Source organism: Ictalurus furcatus, chromosome 11, assembly GCF_023375685.1.
Source record: "Ictalurus furcatus strain D&B chromosome 11, Billie_1.0, whole genome shotgun sequence".
Classification (NCBI taxonomy): Eukaryota; Metazoa; Chordata; class Actinopteri; order Siluriformes; family Ictaluridae; genus Ictalurus; species Ictalurus furcatus.
In genome coordinates this window covers 3,491,283-3,507,249 of record NC_071265.1, presented here as the reverse complement: position 1 = coordinate 3,507,249, position 15,967 = coordinate 3,491,283, and the positions used below count along the sequence as shown (strand labels likewise).

Below are 15,967 nucleotides of genomic sequence, written 5' to 3'. Positions count from 1 at the left end.
TGTGTGTGTGTGTGTGTATGTGTGTGTGTGCACCTGTTCGTGGGATCACACAGGTCTTCTTGCACTCGTCCTCGGTGTCAAAGCGATTGCGGTTGCCGTGACAACCTCCATACCAGAACTGCGCACATGCATTGGCGGTGCGGTCATAGTACCAGCGGATGTTATAATCACGACACGTACCCTGATCCAGGATCAGCTCACAGCGCGGGTCCAGAGGCACAATTTCTGACAATGAACACACACACACACACCTTGTTATCACATAAAGCAACACAAAACCCCTCTTTCAAAGCAAATCAGCCAAGACTTATGGGAAAGTCTTCCATGCAGTTTTCCATGCAATTTCTCTGTACAATGTCAAGCAGCTTTTTATATCTTATTAACTTCGAGAGAGAGGAAGAAGACAAGCTGGTGAGGGAATGACTGTTTCTTGCCGCTATAAAGTAAGTGATAATAATATTTCTACAGAATTAAAAGTAACGGGAAATATATTTTAAAAATATATGATGTGTCATTCTTTAATATTTGTGGGATTAAAAATTGTGGTAGTATGAGAAGATTAAAACACACTGGGAAATGCTGTTATAGGAAATAAATAACTCAGTTTCATCACATCACGCTGTCGTTGATTATTTTCCTGTAACAGAATGCCCCCAAGTGTTTTATTTCTTAATTATTGTACACTTAATTGCACCACCTTTCACTGGCCTTGGGCAAAGGTGTTGCTGAATAATGAACACTACAGAAGGGGGTGTGTGTGTGTGTGTGTTAACCTTTAGGTAAAGGAAGTCGTGGGGCAGGGACATAATGCACCGAAGTGGATGACGTGATGACAGTTGATGACGATGACGAAGGTCTGCCATGTGTAGATGGTCTGTTGTGTGATGGAACATCTCCCCTGTTGCTGTGCTCTGAGCTGCCATGTGTGTGAATATCTATGGTGTGAGGTACCTGATTACAAAGATAAATTTGTGACCATTGGAACGGAATCCATGTGCCCTGTCATATTTAAAATGACAGATAATATAAAATGCAGAGAACACAGCTTACTTGTATCAGTAATAATAATAATAATTTTTTTTAAAAAAAACCCTAACATTATCAACTATCGCTATAACAAACAGATTAAACCATGAACTAGCATCACAATAAACAGGCTAAACCATGAACTAGCATCACAATAAACAGGCTAAACCATGAACTAGCATCACAATAAACAGGCTAAACCATGAACTAGCATCACAATAAACAGCTAAACCATGAACTAGCATCACAATAAACAGGCTAAACCATGAACTAGCATCACAATAAACAGGCTAAACCATGAACTAGCATCACAATAAACAGCTAAACCATGAACTAGCATCACAATAAACAGCTAAACCATGAACTAGCATCACAATAAACAGGCTAAACCATGAACTAGCATCACAATAAACAGCTAAACCATGAACTAGCATCACAATAAACAGGCTAAACTATGAACTAGCATTACAATAAACAGGCTAAACCATGAACTAGCATTACAATAAACAGGCTAAACCATGAACTAGCATCACAATAAACAGGCTAAACCATGAACTAGCATTACAGTGAAATAGCTAACCGACCAACTAGCATTACAGTCGATCAGCTAAACAGGTTAACCCAGGAGGGTCCTTCTGATTTATTTGAGAAGTATAGGATAGCCAGAAGAGCTGCGGCAAAAGCAAGAACGCAAGCATTGGAGGATTGTGGAGAGGTCATGGAAAAAGGCTTTTAGGTTGCCGCAAAGACATTCAGTGCCTTAGCAAAATGAGATCATGCAAGCTCTGCTAAACAGGTGTGGAGCACCTGTTTAGCACTTCTTAACTTCTTAACTTCTTAACCCAGTGGACCTGCTTAACCCTGCTTAACCCAGTGGACAGAGACCTTAGGGCTGACCCAGGACTAGCTGTAGAGATAATATCTCATAGTTGGCTTGGGAACATCTGGGGATCCCCCAGGAAGAGCTGCAATTCGTGGCTGGGGCTAGTAAAGTCTGGGCAGTCCTTCTCAGCCTGTTGCCATGGCAACCCCCAGCAGGAAAAGCGGAAGAAAAATGAATGAATGAAAAAAAATGAAAGAATCTGACTTTAAAACGTTTTCTGAATAACAGAAACACAAGTACCTTTACTATTAACAAGCTGATGAACACCTGAACAGACATAGATTTGTAAAAGACACTCACCCCTGGAGTGACAGGTACTGGAAGACTGTCCCCTCTTCCACCTCCATGACTGACTGAGACGGTGTGTGTCCCACTGTGAGTACCGGTGTGTGTCCCACTGTGAGTACCGGTGTGTGTCCCACTGTGAGTACCGGTGTGTGTCCCACTGTCAGTACCGGTGTGTGTCCCACTGTGAGTACCGGTGTGTGTTCCACTGTGAGTACCGGTGTGTGTCCCACTGTGAATACCAGTGTCCCCCCCACTGTGAGTACCAGTGTGTGTCCCACTGTGAGTACCGGTGTGTCCCCCACTGTGAGTACCGGTGTGTGTTCCACTGTGAGTACCGGTGTGTCCCCCACCGTGAGTACCGGTGTGTGTCCCAGTGTGTGTATAAGTCCCAGAGTGCGTTCCAGAATGTGTTTCAGAGTGTGTCCTTGTGTGTGTTGGGTCTACATTGTTTCCGTGATAATATCCACCATTGCTGATGCGGTTTCCACTGTTATCAAACTCGTACAGGAGACCATTGATGCGATTGAGATGGTTATTGTATCCATTGCCGTTAATGCGGTTGAAGATGTCGCCATTCGCATCCTCACAGAACTGGCTGACCAGTTTGGATTCCAGAGCTGAGAGAGGAAAATGGCAAACGTCTGACATTAGTACAATCAGACGTCATAAACACTCACAAACATACGCATGTTTCGTCTCTTCTGGAAACGTGTTAAAACAATACTAAGATATTTGCATTACGTGAATTTATCATTGCAACTGCATGTTTGAACTAGAATATTCTAATTCAGATATCAGGATATCAGCATTGAGAATTCAACAGCACTGTGGTATAAATGTATTTAATTGAGGTAATAAAACACGTATTACCTGGTAGGGTGTTAAAGTCATCTATCTGAAAGACATGCTCGCTATCAGGGTCCGAGGCGATGAGATCAAGCTCCCGGAGAAACTCGGCCTGTGCCGGATCACTGGCATTAACAATGCCCAGAGCAAACATCTCAATGTTAGCAGCGTGCGCCTCCCGTACTGCGATTTCCAGCTTAACAGAGTCACGCTCGTCCGTTTGTCCATCTGTGATGACCACGATGACCTTGGCGACCCCGGAACGAGCGCTGCGGAAGGCCTCACGTGTGGCTTTGCGGATGGCCGTGCCTGTGTAAGTGCCCTCACCCATGTAGGTCATCCTGCGCACGGCATGTTTGACGTCACGCTTCACGGCGTATCTGGCGAGGTCGAACTCCAATCGAGCCTCCAGGCTGTAGAGCACGAGGCCGACTCGTGTGGCACCGTTTCCTACCGTCACTCGCTCTACCAGTGCCGTCACAAAGTCCTTCACAATCTCAAAGTTCTCAGGGCCAACACTCTCCGAGCTGTCAATCACGAACACCAGCTCCATTGGACGCTCTTTACATTTAATCCCGCATCCTGAAGGTTGTGTGTTTGTAATGTTAGTGTGAAACATTTTTAGCAGAACATATCCTCTTGACTACAAACCGAAAAGCGCATGAAGAGGCAGCAGAATCTTACCGCATATTTCTCGTACCATTCTGATAATGTCTTCTCGCTGAAAAATGAGCACAAGGAACCATCAATACAGTGTTATGTAATATCATTTTACGCCAAATTAAACCAAAATGTGTTAGTTATCAAAGCGAAACAAGTTTTCTGTGAGAAGACCTTTGACATTTGTCCAGTATGTTTATCATAAATATAGTTTTTCTTAGTGAATCTGGTGTTTCTGCATCTGTGTAAGTGAGGAGGCGAGCGGTTTGGTGGATCTTGAACCCTCTACAAAGTTATTAAGAGTCATAAAACCAGTATCAAGTGTTGTGAGTGAAGGAGAAGAGAGGTAATCTCACCGTCAGACCTGACTCTCCTTTCACTCCCTGTCGGCCCTGAAAGACAGAATCATTTCATTTACATGGAAACTCCACAATCAGGTCTGAAATCAGCCTCCAAAACCAGTGTGTAGTTTGTAAACGACGCCAAAATGTAGACTAAACAGTAAGCTTCTCTTTTCTCATAGCTTACACTGTCCTTGTAGCTCCGCTTGTGGCTCATTCATTTGAGACCCCATACTGACCCCAGTTAATACTGACCCCATCAGTATCTGCTAAATCTTAATACTGTTAACAGAATAAGACGGATCATAAAAATCCCATGTTGTTGTTTATTTAGTCCTGTCCTGATTAAACTATTTCACATGACAGACGTTTACATATAGTCCACAAGACAAGATAATAGCTGAATTTATAAAAATGACCCCGTTCAAAAGTTTGCACGCCCTTGATTATTAATCCTGTGTGTCGTTACCTGGATGATCCTCGACATAATGTTTTTATGTTTTGTGAGAGTTGTTCACGAGTCCCTTGTTTGTCCTGAGCGGTTAAACCGCCCACTGTTCTTCAGAATAAATCCTCCAGGTCCTGCACATTCTTTACTTTTCCAGCATCTTCTGCATATTTGACCCATTTCCAACAGCGGCTGTATGATGCTGAGATCCATCTTTTCACACCGAGGAGGACCGAGGGACTCGTACACGACTATTACAAAAGGTGCGAACGTTCACTGATGCTCAAGAAGGTACATTTAGGGGGGGGGGGGGGGGGCGGAGCTAACTGGCTGATTGGAGAGGTTTTGCTCTTTCATCTGGTACTCGAAATGACCTTCACATTGATGTGCACAATAAAGTTATTTAATTATCAGAACGATGCTGGCCATTAATGAGTCATGAATAGTTGGGCCATGTTCCAATATGCATACTACCATACTAAATAGTGTCAGTACACCATTGGTGTCATTACTGTTTAGGCATACTACTTAGTGGGCGTTGTGTGGTTTGGGACACAGCCTAGGATTTTATTTCCGCAAACAGCACTCTTCCACAAGAGAGTCATATATCCTGTAGCTTTAAATAATGTATTCATGATCATTAAGGATCAACTATTAGTGAGATAATCGATGTACTGTCCACCGAAAATCTAACCAATTGAGAATACATTATAACGTCATGGGACTTACTGGCTGGCCTGATGGTCCAGGATCCCCACTGTCACCTTTGACCCCTTTCTGGCCTCTATCCCCTTGAGCACCACGATCACCCTAGAGAAAAGAAAGAAACAGAGACACATTTAAGAAAATGAATAACACTCTTTTTATATATTTTCTACATGTGACAGTGTTAAACTCCGACCTTTGACCCTGGGAGACCTTCTCCGGGTGGTCCTCTTGGCCCAACCAAGCCCTGAGCTCCAAACTCACCCTGAAACAACATTAAAACACAGCGCTGTAAAAACAGGCGAAGAAAAAGGCAGGCACAGCAGCATCGCTGATGTTTTTAATCACCTTAAACTCCTATTGTTCCACCGATGTAGGTGTACGTGTACAGTTAGATACTAGAACTCATTTTATTCATCCATAGTGTGTGTTAAGCTTCCTTCTGACCACAGCACCAGCGTTAACCGGAGATTTTTGGTTGGTGAAACTGTTTTAATCACTGAGGTGTTTAAAACCTTAAATCCACTGTGGTACCTGTTACACTCGTGCAACACGTTCCACTATATACGTAAATGTGTATGTTTGCTTGAGTTTGTGTGTATGTTACCTTCGGCCCTTGTATCCCCTGCCCTGGGGGTCCTGGTGGACCAATAGGTCCCGGTCTTCCTGTGTTGCCCTAAAGATTTCCAAGATAAAGACACACTGGCTTTGATTTGGTTGGTTGGTTGCCATGGTTGCAACGGTTAAAGCCTAGCTAAGTCAATATGGCTGCAATTACTAAATGTATGAGCTGCAAAAAAAAAAAACCACCAAAAAAAAACCCACTGTCCATTTGATCACTGTTGTCTATTGGTGGCAAAACACCACTGTATAAAGTTGCACAATACCTCTTCACCTCATCATACCACTAGGGGTGTGTGTTAATGTGACTTACCGGTGGTCCTTGCAGTCCCTCTCCTTGTGGTCCAGGTGGTCCTGGCAAACCTCTAAACCCAATATCACCCTACAAATCACAAACACACTTATATATCTACACTCTAAACACACTAACTTTAATTGTATTGTTGTAAAAAGCGATACCTTTGGTCCCGGGAGACCAAAACCCTCTGGACCAGGCTCTCCAGGAAGCCCGGGAAGCCCGGGTGGACCCTGTGATAAAAGCAAAAATGGAATAATTCTTGCTGATAAACTTTATTAGTAAGAACTAATCACAAATGTTTCATGCTGATAAAGTGTTCACGAAGCTCAAAGTTAGAAATGTTTACCGGGGGACCAGGGTAGCCATCTCCCATCGGCCCAAATGGACCAGGAGGACCCACATCTCCACGATCACCCTGAGACACAAAAAAAGCCAGAGGCAATGAAGTCAGACACAGATGATAGTTTTTGGATTTTGGCTTGGGTTATAGTGTAAATGTGAGTACAAACATAGATGTGGTATTAAATGTGCTATCCAACACTTCTGTTATTGTCACGTTCAACCATCCGGACATTACACTTCCCCGCCAGCAGAGGTCCTCCTTTCCTGAATCATCCATTAAATACTTCCTGATTACAAACTATACACACAAACCAGTTCAAACATTCAGTGAGTGTGAAGTCTTGCCAACTTTAACAGTTCTGTAAGTTCTGAACCTCGTATTCTGTGATTGCTGTTTCCATGTTTGAACTTTTACCTTGTTGATTGACTTCTTATGATTTGCCTTTTGAAAGTATTCGTGTAGTATCTACAAGATCCAGAATATTTGTGCGTGAAACACCTATAGTTTTAGATGTTACGTGATAAGTGCTTGAAATTCAAGCATTAGCCATTACAGGAATACTGGTCATTTATAAGAATGAAAAACTGTTTAGAATAGTACATAAGTAATGTGTGAAATTTGAGACCTTGTGTCCGGCTATCGTTTTTTTTTTTTTTTAGCATTCTGCATGTTTATTTTTTTATGCAACGTGCATTTCTATCGTGTTTATTTAATCCGAAACACACGCACACTTGATAGCGCTGTTCAAAGTCACTTAGAGGACAGAGATTGCGCGTGTAAATGAATACAACAGAAGGGCAGGTATTACATTGGCATAAGCAAATTTCTGCATTTGGAGCCAAAATGAAAACAACTATTATCATACATGTAAATATGTCAGAATAATCAGAACGGGTTTTTTTTTTTTCTGAATTGTGACAGTTTTTTGTATGTCACCTGTAACTGACATTATATTTAGCGCCCGTTCACACACACTTGGCGTTTGGGAACAAATAACAACTAAAGCTTTGTTTACGTGTCGTTTTCATTGCCTACATTCCACACATAATGTCATTTACACTATTATTGTTTACAATACACAATATATCTGACGCACACACAAATTCAAAGAGTCTCTGTAAGTACCACAGGGTTCAAGCAGTAATGAAGTACTGCAGCACAAGTGACTGTAATGCTCATAATTTACATTGTGTTCTATTGGGGTTATTTTGTTTGTTTATTATTGTTATTTAAGCAGATACGACTGGATTTTGAATATTCCTTGAGAATTCCACCCCACAGTAACAGAGGTCTCCATCACCTGAATATGAAGCCTCATCCTCCTGTATTCACTGTTTGATACTCTTGGATATCATTGGCTCATTGCGAAGTCTTGCTTCTTTCTGATTACATTTCTAAGCCTATATAATATTTCTTTTATTTTTGGGTGGGGGGGGGGGGGGTAATTCTGATATCGGATTGTTTACAGATTGACTTCCTTTTCCGATTGTTAGTCCATTTGTTTTGGACCCTTTTGCCTGCCTTTAAGACTATGATCATGTCCTACATTTATTCCCAAATAAGCTCTGTACTTGGATCCTACCTATCTAAAACTGCACGCTCTATTTCTATTCACCCATCAATATGTAATACCTTTGGTCCAGGAAGTCCATGTCCTGTCTCCCCCAATAGTCCTGGAGGACCTGGTGGACCTGCATCACCCTGAAACAACATTAAAACCTGTCTGTAATACAGTGCTGTGAAAAGGTATTCGCCCCGTCCTGATTTCTTCTGTTTTTGTGTTTATCTCATACAAAATAGTTTTAGAATTTCAAATGAAACAAGTTTTTATTTATTTATTTATTTATTTATTTATTTATTTCTATTGAAGCCCAAAAAAAAAAAAGTTACCCAACACCTATCACACATGTGAAAAACTAATTGCCCCCTTAAACGTAACCCTTGTGCATCCTTATGGACATTTCTGCCCTTTTCATTTTTTTAAATTTATTTTTTAATCATTTTGTCTGTGTGAAAACAAGCAGCATAAATTTAGCACAAGGTGTGTATTTTTATTGGAATTTTAATATTTCATCCTCATTTGCTTTCATAGATCTATTAAGCTGCCACTGTTGGGCCCTTGAGCAAGGCCCTTGACCCTCTCTGCTCCAGGGGTGCTGTATCATGGCGCCAAATTGAACGGCGAGACATATGTAAAAAAGGACATCGGTGTCTGTTTTGTCTCAGAAAACTGTCCTGATTTCACACTGATAACTCTTTTTTTATCAGGCTTTTATTGAATCAATCTGGTCATTCTCCTTTGTGTCGTGGTTTGGTAATCTGTCTCTGAAAGACAGAAATTCTTTGAACTCAACCTCTCAGGTCTTTACTCCACTCAGCCGCAGCGTAAGGCGAGCTCTATTATTAAAGACTGTTCCCATCCTTTAGATACTGCGCTTCAGCCTCTTCGTTCCCGCCTAGGTGGAGAACGAAATGGTACAGAAATTCTTTTGTACCTGCAGCCATTGTACTACTAAATAAAACAGTTGAACTGAGATGATGCATTTCGCTATGCAGGGTACTTTAAGCTTTTAAGGGTGTGTGTGTGTGTGTGTGTGTGGAGGTACTTTGTTATGATATTCTAAGGAGTCTTTATATTTTTACCCATTTGATATTATAACAGAACATGTTTTTTAAAGTAAGTTTTGATGTTTTAGGAATTCGTCTTAACTATGGATTGCTGAATCTCCTGACTGCGCAACCCATTTACACTCGGGTACTAATAAAGAAACCTCGAACCTTGAGATGTAAAGGGACAGCTGTCTTCCAAACAGTTCCACTTTCGACTCATCCATCCACAGAACATTCTCCCAAAAGGTTTGAGGATCATCAAGGTGTGTTTTGGCAAAATTCAAACGAGTCTTAATGTTATTCTGGGTTATCAGTGGTTTTCACCTCGCCACTCTTCCATGGACGCCATTTTTGCTCAGTGTCTTTCTGATAGTGGAGTCATGAACAGTGACCGTTGTTGATGCAAGAGAGGCCTGTAGGTCCTTTGATGTTGTCCTTGGGTCTTTTGTGACTTCCTGGATGACTCGTTGCCGTGCTCTTGGAGGAATTGTGGAAGGTCGGCCACTTTTGGGAAGGTTCACTCCTGTGCAGAGTTTCTCCATTTGGAGATAATGGCTCTCACTGTGGTTCTTTGGAGTCCCAGAGCCTTTGAAATAGCTTTGTCACTCTTCCCAGACTGATGTATTTCAATCACCTTCTTCCTCATCATTTCTGGAATTTCTTTCAACTTTGGCGTAGAGTGTTACTGGGTAAGATCTTTTAACCAACTCCATGCTGTTAAGTTCTATTTAAGTGCTGATGTGATTGAACAGGGTTCGCAGTAATCAGGCCTGGTTGTGTCTAGTCCAGTTGAACCCCATTATCAATGCACTTTCATAGATTTGTGGAATTAGTACCTATGGGGGCAAATACATTTCCACACAGGCCCAGTTGGTATTGGATAACATTTTTGCTTCAATAAATATCATTTAAAAACTGTATTTTGTGTTTACTCAGGTTGCCTTTGTTTTATCTTAGATTTTGTTTGAACAAATCTGAACCAATTTAGTATGAGACCTACACAAAAACAAAAGAAATCAGGATGGGGGCACATACTTTTTCACAGCACTCTAGAGTGTAAAGTGCAAAACTTCAAGACGATACTATTTTACATGATGTGTCTTGCAGTACACATATCAGTGCACGTATTACATGCAGCATAACGCATCAGTTGTACCTTCGCTCCAATTACTGCACGTCCTGGAGGTCCTGGTAAGCCAAGACGTCCCGGTGAACCTGGTTCACCCTAGAGGAGGACAAAACACAACATTATTTACAGCAGAAGACCCTCAACTGGTGTTACTTCCCACATTTCGGAACTTATGTGTGACAGTTACATCTTTTCCCAAAGCAATTTAAAGAGGGCAATGTTCATTCTTCTAATGCTCACCTTTGCTCCTGATGGTCCTGTGGTTCCCGGAGGTCCTGCTAATCCACGCACTCCTCTCTGGCCCTGATCTCCCTGTCCAAAAGTATAACACACTTTTTTTTTTTTTTTATCCAACAACTGAAAAACAGTTTTGGACCTGACTGATTTAGAAAGGAGAATCAGTGAGAACTGTTAAAATAAGAGTAACAGGAAGAAGAAGAAGAAGAGAGTTTACCTTTTCTCCCTGTGTTCCAACACCTGGCACTCCATCCGGCCCTCTCGAACCTGGAACACCAGGCTCCCCCTAACACACACACACACACACACACACACACACACATTCTAGTTTTAGGCTAGTTCTAGGCTTGGAGGTTAAGGCTCTGGGTTACTGATCAGAAGGTCGGGGGTTCAAGCCCCAGCACTGCCAAGCTGCCACTGTTGGGCCCTTGAGCAAGGCCCTTAACCCTCTCTGCTCCAGGGGGCGCTGTATCATAGCTGACCCTGTGCTCTAACCCCAACTTCCTGACATGCTGGGGTATGTGAAGAATAGAATTTCACTGTGCTGTAATGTATACGTGATCAATAAAAACTCATCATCATTAACTCATCCTTCAATCCACGATACTTTGACCTCAACCCTTATATAAAGAAAAAAACAATCTTTTTAAGAGCGATATTTCTAGGATATAACGGATGATGGACATTTTGTCTAGGACTACTACCTTTTGACCAGGAGCGCCGTCCTCTCCAGGTAACCCCGGTAACCCGGATAACCCCGGAGCCCCTGGTTCACCCTGCAGAGAAGAAAAGCACACTTCAACACAGTGTATACAGTCATGTTCAAAAGTCTTAGTAATCCCCTAACTTTCTACTTCATTAAACGGAACAGATTTGTTTATTCTGAATGAAAGCAGGAGAAACCAGATTTTAGGACTGAGCTGTTTTGGGTGTTTGAGATTGAAAAAATATCATGCGTATTGTCTAGACTTTTGGACCGTATACCGGATGCAGAAAAGTTGTTCCAGTAACATCCTGTAACATTTAGAATGAAATATCTTAAGGGACTGATGGAATGAACGTCATGTGTGCGTTCAGATAAAACCCAACGTTAGAGGCTGACCTTCGGTCCTGGTTCTCCAACTCCACTTACTCCTGGTGCTCCGACTTCTCCCGGTAATCCGTGATCACCCTGTGAGCAAAACGCACATATAGAAACTCTTCAGATTGTTAAATATCCATGCATGGCTGATCGTTTAATGCTGTTCAGATTTATTTCCTTTTCAGATAACTTACTGTGCTGTTTGATTGATATTTATCGTACATAATCTTGCATTACAAACAGACCAAGAGACACTTTTCGCTGTTAAACTGTTAAACCTTAAAGCACCACTATCGCTTTAGACGAGCATGTCTATCAAATGTAAATTTCCCAAAAAGGCATCCATAACATTGCTCATTATACGTTTCCTTAAATGAATGCGTCCTAATTAATGGGATTCTTCTTACCTTTGGTCCTGGATAACCTTCTCCTGGTGGGCCTCTGAATCCTGGGGGTCCACGTGGTCCCTCAACTCCCTAAAACCAAAAATGACGTCCTTTTTTCTTTTCTTTTTTTTTCCCCCATTTAAAATTGTCCATTAATCATGATCATTTTGTGCAATAGGTATTTTACGACTATAATCTAATCTAAAATACGTCAAGAATGTGTCTCAAATGTCCTTTAAGAAAAATGCCCATTGTTGTTGTTTATTTTTTTTTTTTTATCCTGTGCCATGTGCTTTATCTGTCCAGTACGATTATAGCAAGCATATACTACAGGTATTATAGAAACAAACAATTGAATGCTTTGTATGTAGAACCTTCTTATGATAGCACGATAATGTTTCATCATAATGTTTCATTATAATTAAGCCAAAATTGCCAAAAGTCTAAACATTTATATATATATATATATATATATATATATATATATATATATATATATATATATATATATATATAAAATTGAGTTTGATATACAGTACTGTGTGAAAATCTTAAGCACATAAAGTAAAGATGACGTAAACAGTAATCAAATAAACAAAGCCAGTACTTGGTGTGACGACCCTTTGCTTTTTTTTTTTTCTTAAATAAAAGGAAAAGGTACTTTTATTTAATTGTATAACGGTAGAATTTGTACAGTTGTATAAGGAAATGAGCTGGTACGTTTGACTGAGCGTCTTGGAGAATCTGACACGGTTCTCCAGCAGCCTTCGTTGTGTTTTTGTCTGAAAAAAAATGGTCTCTTACGTCATATGTCGCTTTCTTTACTGACAAATTTGAAAAAAATTCTGTAAGATGATATTTTTTTTGGGGGGTGGGGGAGTAATGTTTGGAAATCCAAAATGTTTTTTTTTGTACGGACTCCAATATTGCTGAATTCATAAAAGAAATATCTATAACATAATTTGTACTAAAAAAAAAAAAAAAAAAAAAAAGGTAGGATGCCTAAGATTTTTACACAGTACTGTATTTTTTCGAATATTACGTTATATTTAAATCTCCAATAGTAAAATAAGTTTCAATTAAAATTTTTTTTTTTTTTTTGGTGTTCATCACTACGCCATTGAATTCTGTTCCCATGCATTACCTGCTCGTATAATCCACAGCAACAATATTAATCGTTTTCAGTACGCCTGCATCGATTGTAATGGAATGTACTGCAATAATTCTGACACTACGGTATATAAGGATTAGTATATGGGGAAAACATATGTATTTCATTCAAATCATTGTTCTATTTTCAGCACCTTTTCTCCTTGTACACCTAATCCAGGAAGCCCAGTCGGTCCAGGTAACCCAGAAGGTCCATAATCACCCTAAAACACACACACACACACAAACGATTTGTGTGAAATTGTCCACTAATAATAATACGTATCACTGTGACATCCTGTCACAAATCCTTTGTTTATTCTAACATTGCCTTTATTAAGGTTACTTATTAAAACGCTAGACGTAATGACACGATACTACTAATAATTCTAATATCATCAATTCATTCACGAAGAATCCTCTCATCATAAACCTCAGTGCAGAAAGCCCTCCACACTGGCTGCATGTTGTTGTAACTGCTCGCAGCCGCCGGTTGGATAATCAGACGTGCCACGGCTTGCTCTGTTCGACACCCAGCGAGACACTGGCAGAGAAAATGATTTTTGTCTCCCGTGACCTGATGACGCTAATGAACTGCTACAGAAAAGTGCCTCCAGAGCTGAAATCTGCTGTGAATAAGGGTTTAGTCATTTGGTGCAACTTTAAGTGCGAATCCAGTTAAATAACTAAGGAATGAAATCACTTGGTGGTTTATGGATATGCTGTTATAGGAAAATAATCAACAATGAGTTACCGCTCCGAATTTTCTAGCATGTTTCTTTTTTATTCCACTTATACCACAGCAATTTGGCAATACTACCAATGTGCTATTTGTTATTGTACTGTAGTTTTTATCTCTTTATACTTACATGTTATGGTCTGTAATTAACCAGAATGCAATGCCAGATAAATACAAATCCGGTCACGACAATCTGTTGCTGTCTTTTAGAAAGCTAGAATAAAGTGAAATAAAAGAAAAAAGCTTGCTACCTTTGACTTTCGTATCTTAGAGAGCAAGCATACTCACAACAAGTTCACTTCTATTATTACTAGTGGTATTACTGGTATTATTAGTCAACTAGTTCAACAAACAGACTCCATATTAAACCATAATGGACTTTCTTTTACTCTCACACTATCCGTCGTTAGTCCGGTTCCTCTCAAGGTTTCTTCCTCATATCATCTCAGGGAGTTTTTCCTCACCACCGTCACCACCGTCTCGCTCAATAGGGATAAATCCACACACTTAAAATCTCCATCCTGTGTTTATATGTTTCTGTAAAGCCGCTTTGATACAATGTCCGTCGTTTAAAGCGCAATACAAATCAAACTGAATTGAATTGAATGCTAGATCATAGCGCTGCATTTGACAATTGACAGGCTGGAAAATCTTTCAAATTGTTCAGGTCAGAATTACTTTGGCAGTTAAGAGTCTATGGCAATGACATGTGGTATCCCTCAGGGATCAGTTCTTGGGCCAGTTTTATTCAGTCTGTACAGTGTATGCTCCCATTAGGCCAAATCCTACAAGACAACAAATCATAGTTCTCATCATAGCATCATCTGATATACAGATATACTTGGCTCTCTCGACGTATCATCACGCAGCAATAGACTCACTGTAACAGTGTCTGGAGCACATAAATAATTGGTTGAGGCAAAAAATCAAATAAGGACAAAACGGAGATTACGACTCAAACGACTCAAAATTAGTGCACACTTTCAATCCTGGGCTCTAAAATCTAAAGACCGACTCGGAAACCTTGGCATTCGACTAGATTGGCGTTCGACTTGGCATTCGACTATCCATGTCAAAAGAGGATTCAAAACCTAGGCAGATTCAAACGTTTAATGCCACAACACGACCTCGAGAAACTCATCCATGCTTTTGTTAATTTTTTTAACAAAATCTCCGCCACCTTAGATTGCAGTAACGATCTTTAAACTACACCTCTCAAAATGACCATTAAACAGCTAGAGCGCACTCAAAATGCCGCTGCAAGAGTTTTAACCGGAATAAAGAGAACAGAGCACATCGCTCCGCTCGTAAAACCTTTACACTCGCTACGGGTTATTCACACAATAGACTGGAAAGTGGATTACCAAGTGGATTAGGTCCAGAATACGTTCCTGAGATGCTTAGAGAACATAAAACTAGTATGTCTCTTAGATCCTGAGATTCACGAGTATGCGTCAGCCAGTAGAGTATATAAACCAAACTAACACGGTGAAGCAGAATTGAGCGTTTACGCTACAGACAACTACAACCAACTCCCAGAAGATCTTAAATGTGCCCCAGATTCAAGTGAAAACTTTCTTGTGCCTAGCAGCGAGTTTTAAAACTTGCATTTTATCCGTGCTGCACTTCATTTCTAGCAATGGACTTTTAGTTTGTCTTTATGAGATATTCATTCATATTTAAATCTATTGTATTTCATTTACACTACATACGTTTTTATTCAATGTTCTTATCTTTTCATTCATGTTATTATCTTTTCTCCAATGTAAACCACATTGGCTTCGTCGAAAGTGTATGAACTGTGCTATATAAACGTATCTATGACAATACTGGAATATAATTCAATTCTTACAGTTGTAAATATATATATGGGAAACGTGTGGTTTGAGACACAGCCTCGGATTTGTCTTGAATGTGTATGGACTCGCCAGAATGCTCTTTAGTGAGAAGCGTTTTTACACCTCAGAGGGCAAAATGTCAAAATTTCAAACTAGCCAACTCGTACATCAAAGAGGTTTAATGAAAGACTTGTATAATCTCTGTCTCAAATGTGTCCTGAGTGAAAACAATAAAGTTTTCTCATGTCGTTACCTTGTCTCCTTTAATTCCAGGTCCAACTGGTCCTCTCGGCCCCTTCGGGCCCTCTGGTCCTCTCTCTCCCTGTGAAAATAAATAAG

The 15,967-nt window shown here is 40.4% G+C and overlaps 1 protein-coding gene across 1 annotated transcript in view; it reads right to left on the bottom strand.

The window, feature by feature from the left end:
* The window catches only part of col28a2b (collagen, type XXVIII, alpha 2b), a 44,661-nt gene that overhangs the window by 2,362 nt on the left and 26,332 nt on the right, over positions 1-15,967 (bottom strand). The window contains exons 15-35 of the mRNA XM_053636355.1: positions 15,882-15,950; positions 13,207-13,275; positions 11,924-11,992; positions 11,538-11,606; positions 11,140-11,211; positions 10,653-10,721; positions 10,439-10,510; positions 10,226-10,294; positions 8,092-8,160; positions 6,463-6,531; positions 6,278-6,346; positions 6,132-6,200; positions 5,805-5,873; positions 5,394-5,462; positions 5,222-5,302; positions 4,060-4,095; positions 3,728-3,764; positions 3,068-3,625; positions 2,210-2,814; positions 774-951; positions 34-225 (exon numbers count right to left, since the gene is read on the bottom strand). Of these exons, the coding sequence (XP_053492330.1) occupies positions 34-225; positions 774-951; positions 2,210-2,814; positions 3,068-3,625; positions 3,728-3,764; positions 4,060-4,095; positions 5,222-5,302; positions 5,394-5,462; positions 5,805-5,873; positions 6,132-6,200; positions 6,278-6,346; positions 6,463-6,531; positions 8,092-8,160; positions 10,226-10,294; positions 10,439-10,510; positions 10,653-10,721; positions 11,140-11,211; positions 11,538-11,606; positions 11,924-11,992; positions 13,207-13,275; positions 15,882-15,950 (2,659 nt within the window). The remainder of the gene's footprint in view (positions 1-33; positions 226-773; positions 952-2,209; positions 2,815-3,067; positions 3,626-3,727; positions 3,765-4,059; positions 4,096-5,221; positions 5,303-5,393; positions 5,463-5,804; positions 5,874-6,131; positions 6,201-6,277; positions 6,347-6,462; positions 6,532-8,091; positions 8,161-10,225; positions 10,295-10,438; positions 10,511-10,652; positions 10,722-11,139; positions 11,212-11,537; positions 11,607-11,923; positions 11,993-13,206; positions 13,276-15,881; positions 15,951-15,967) is intronic.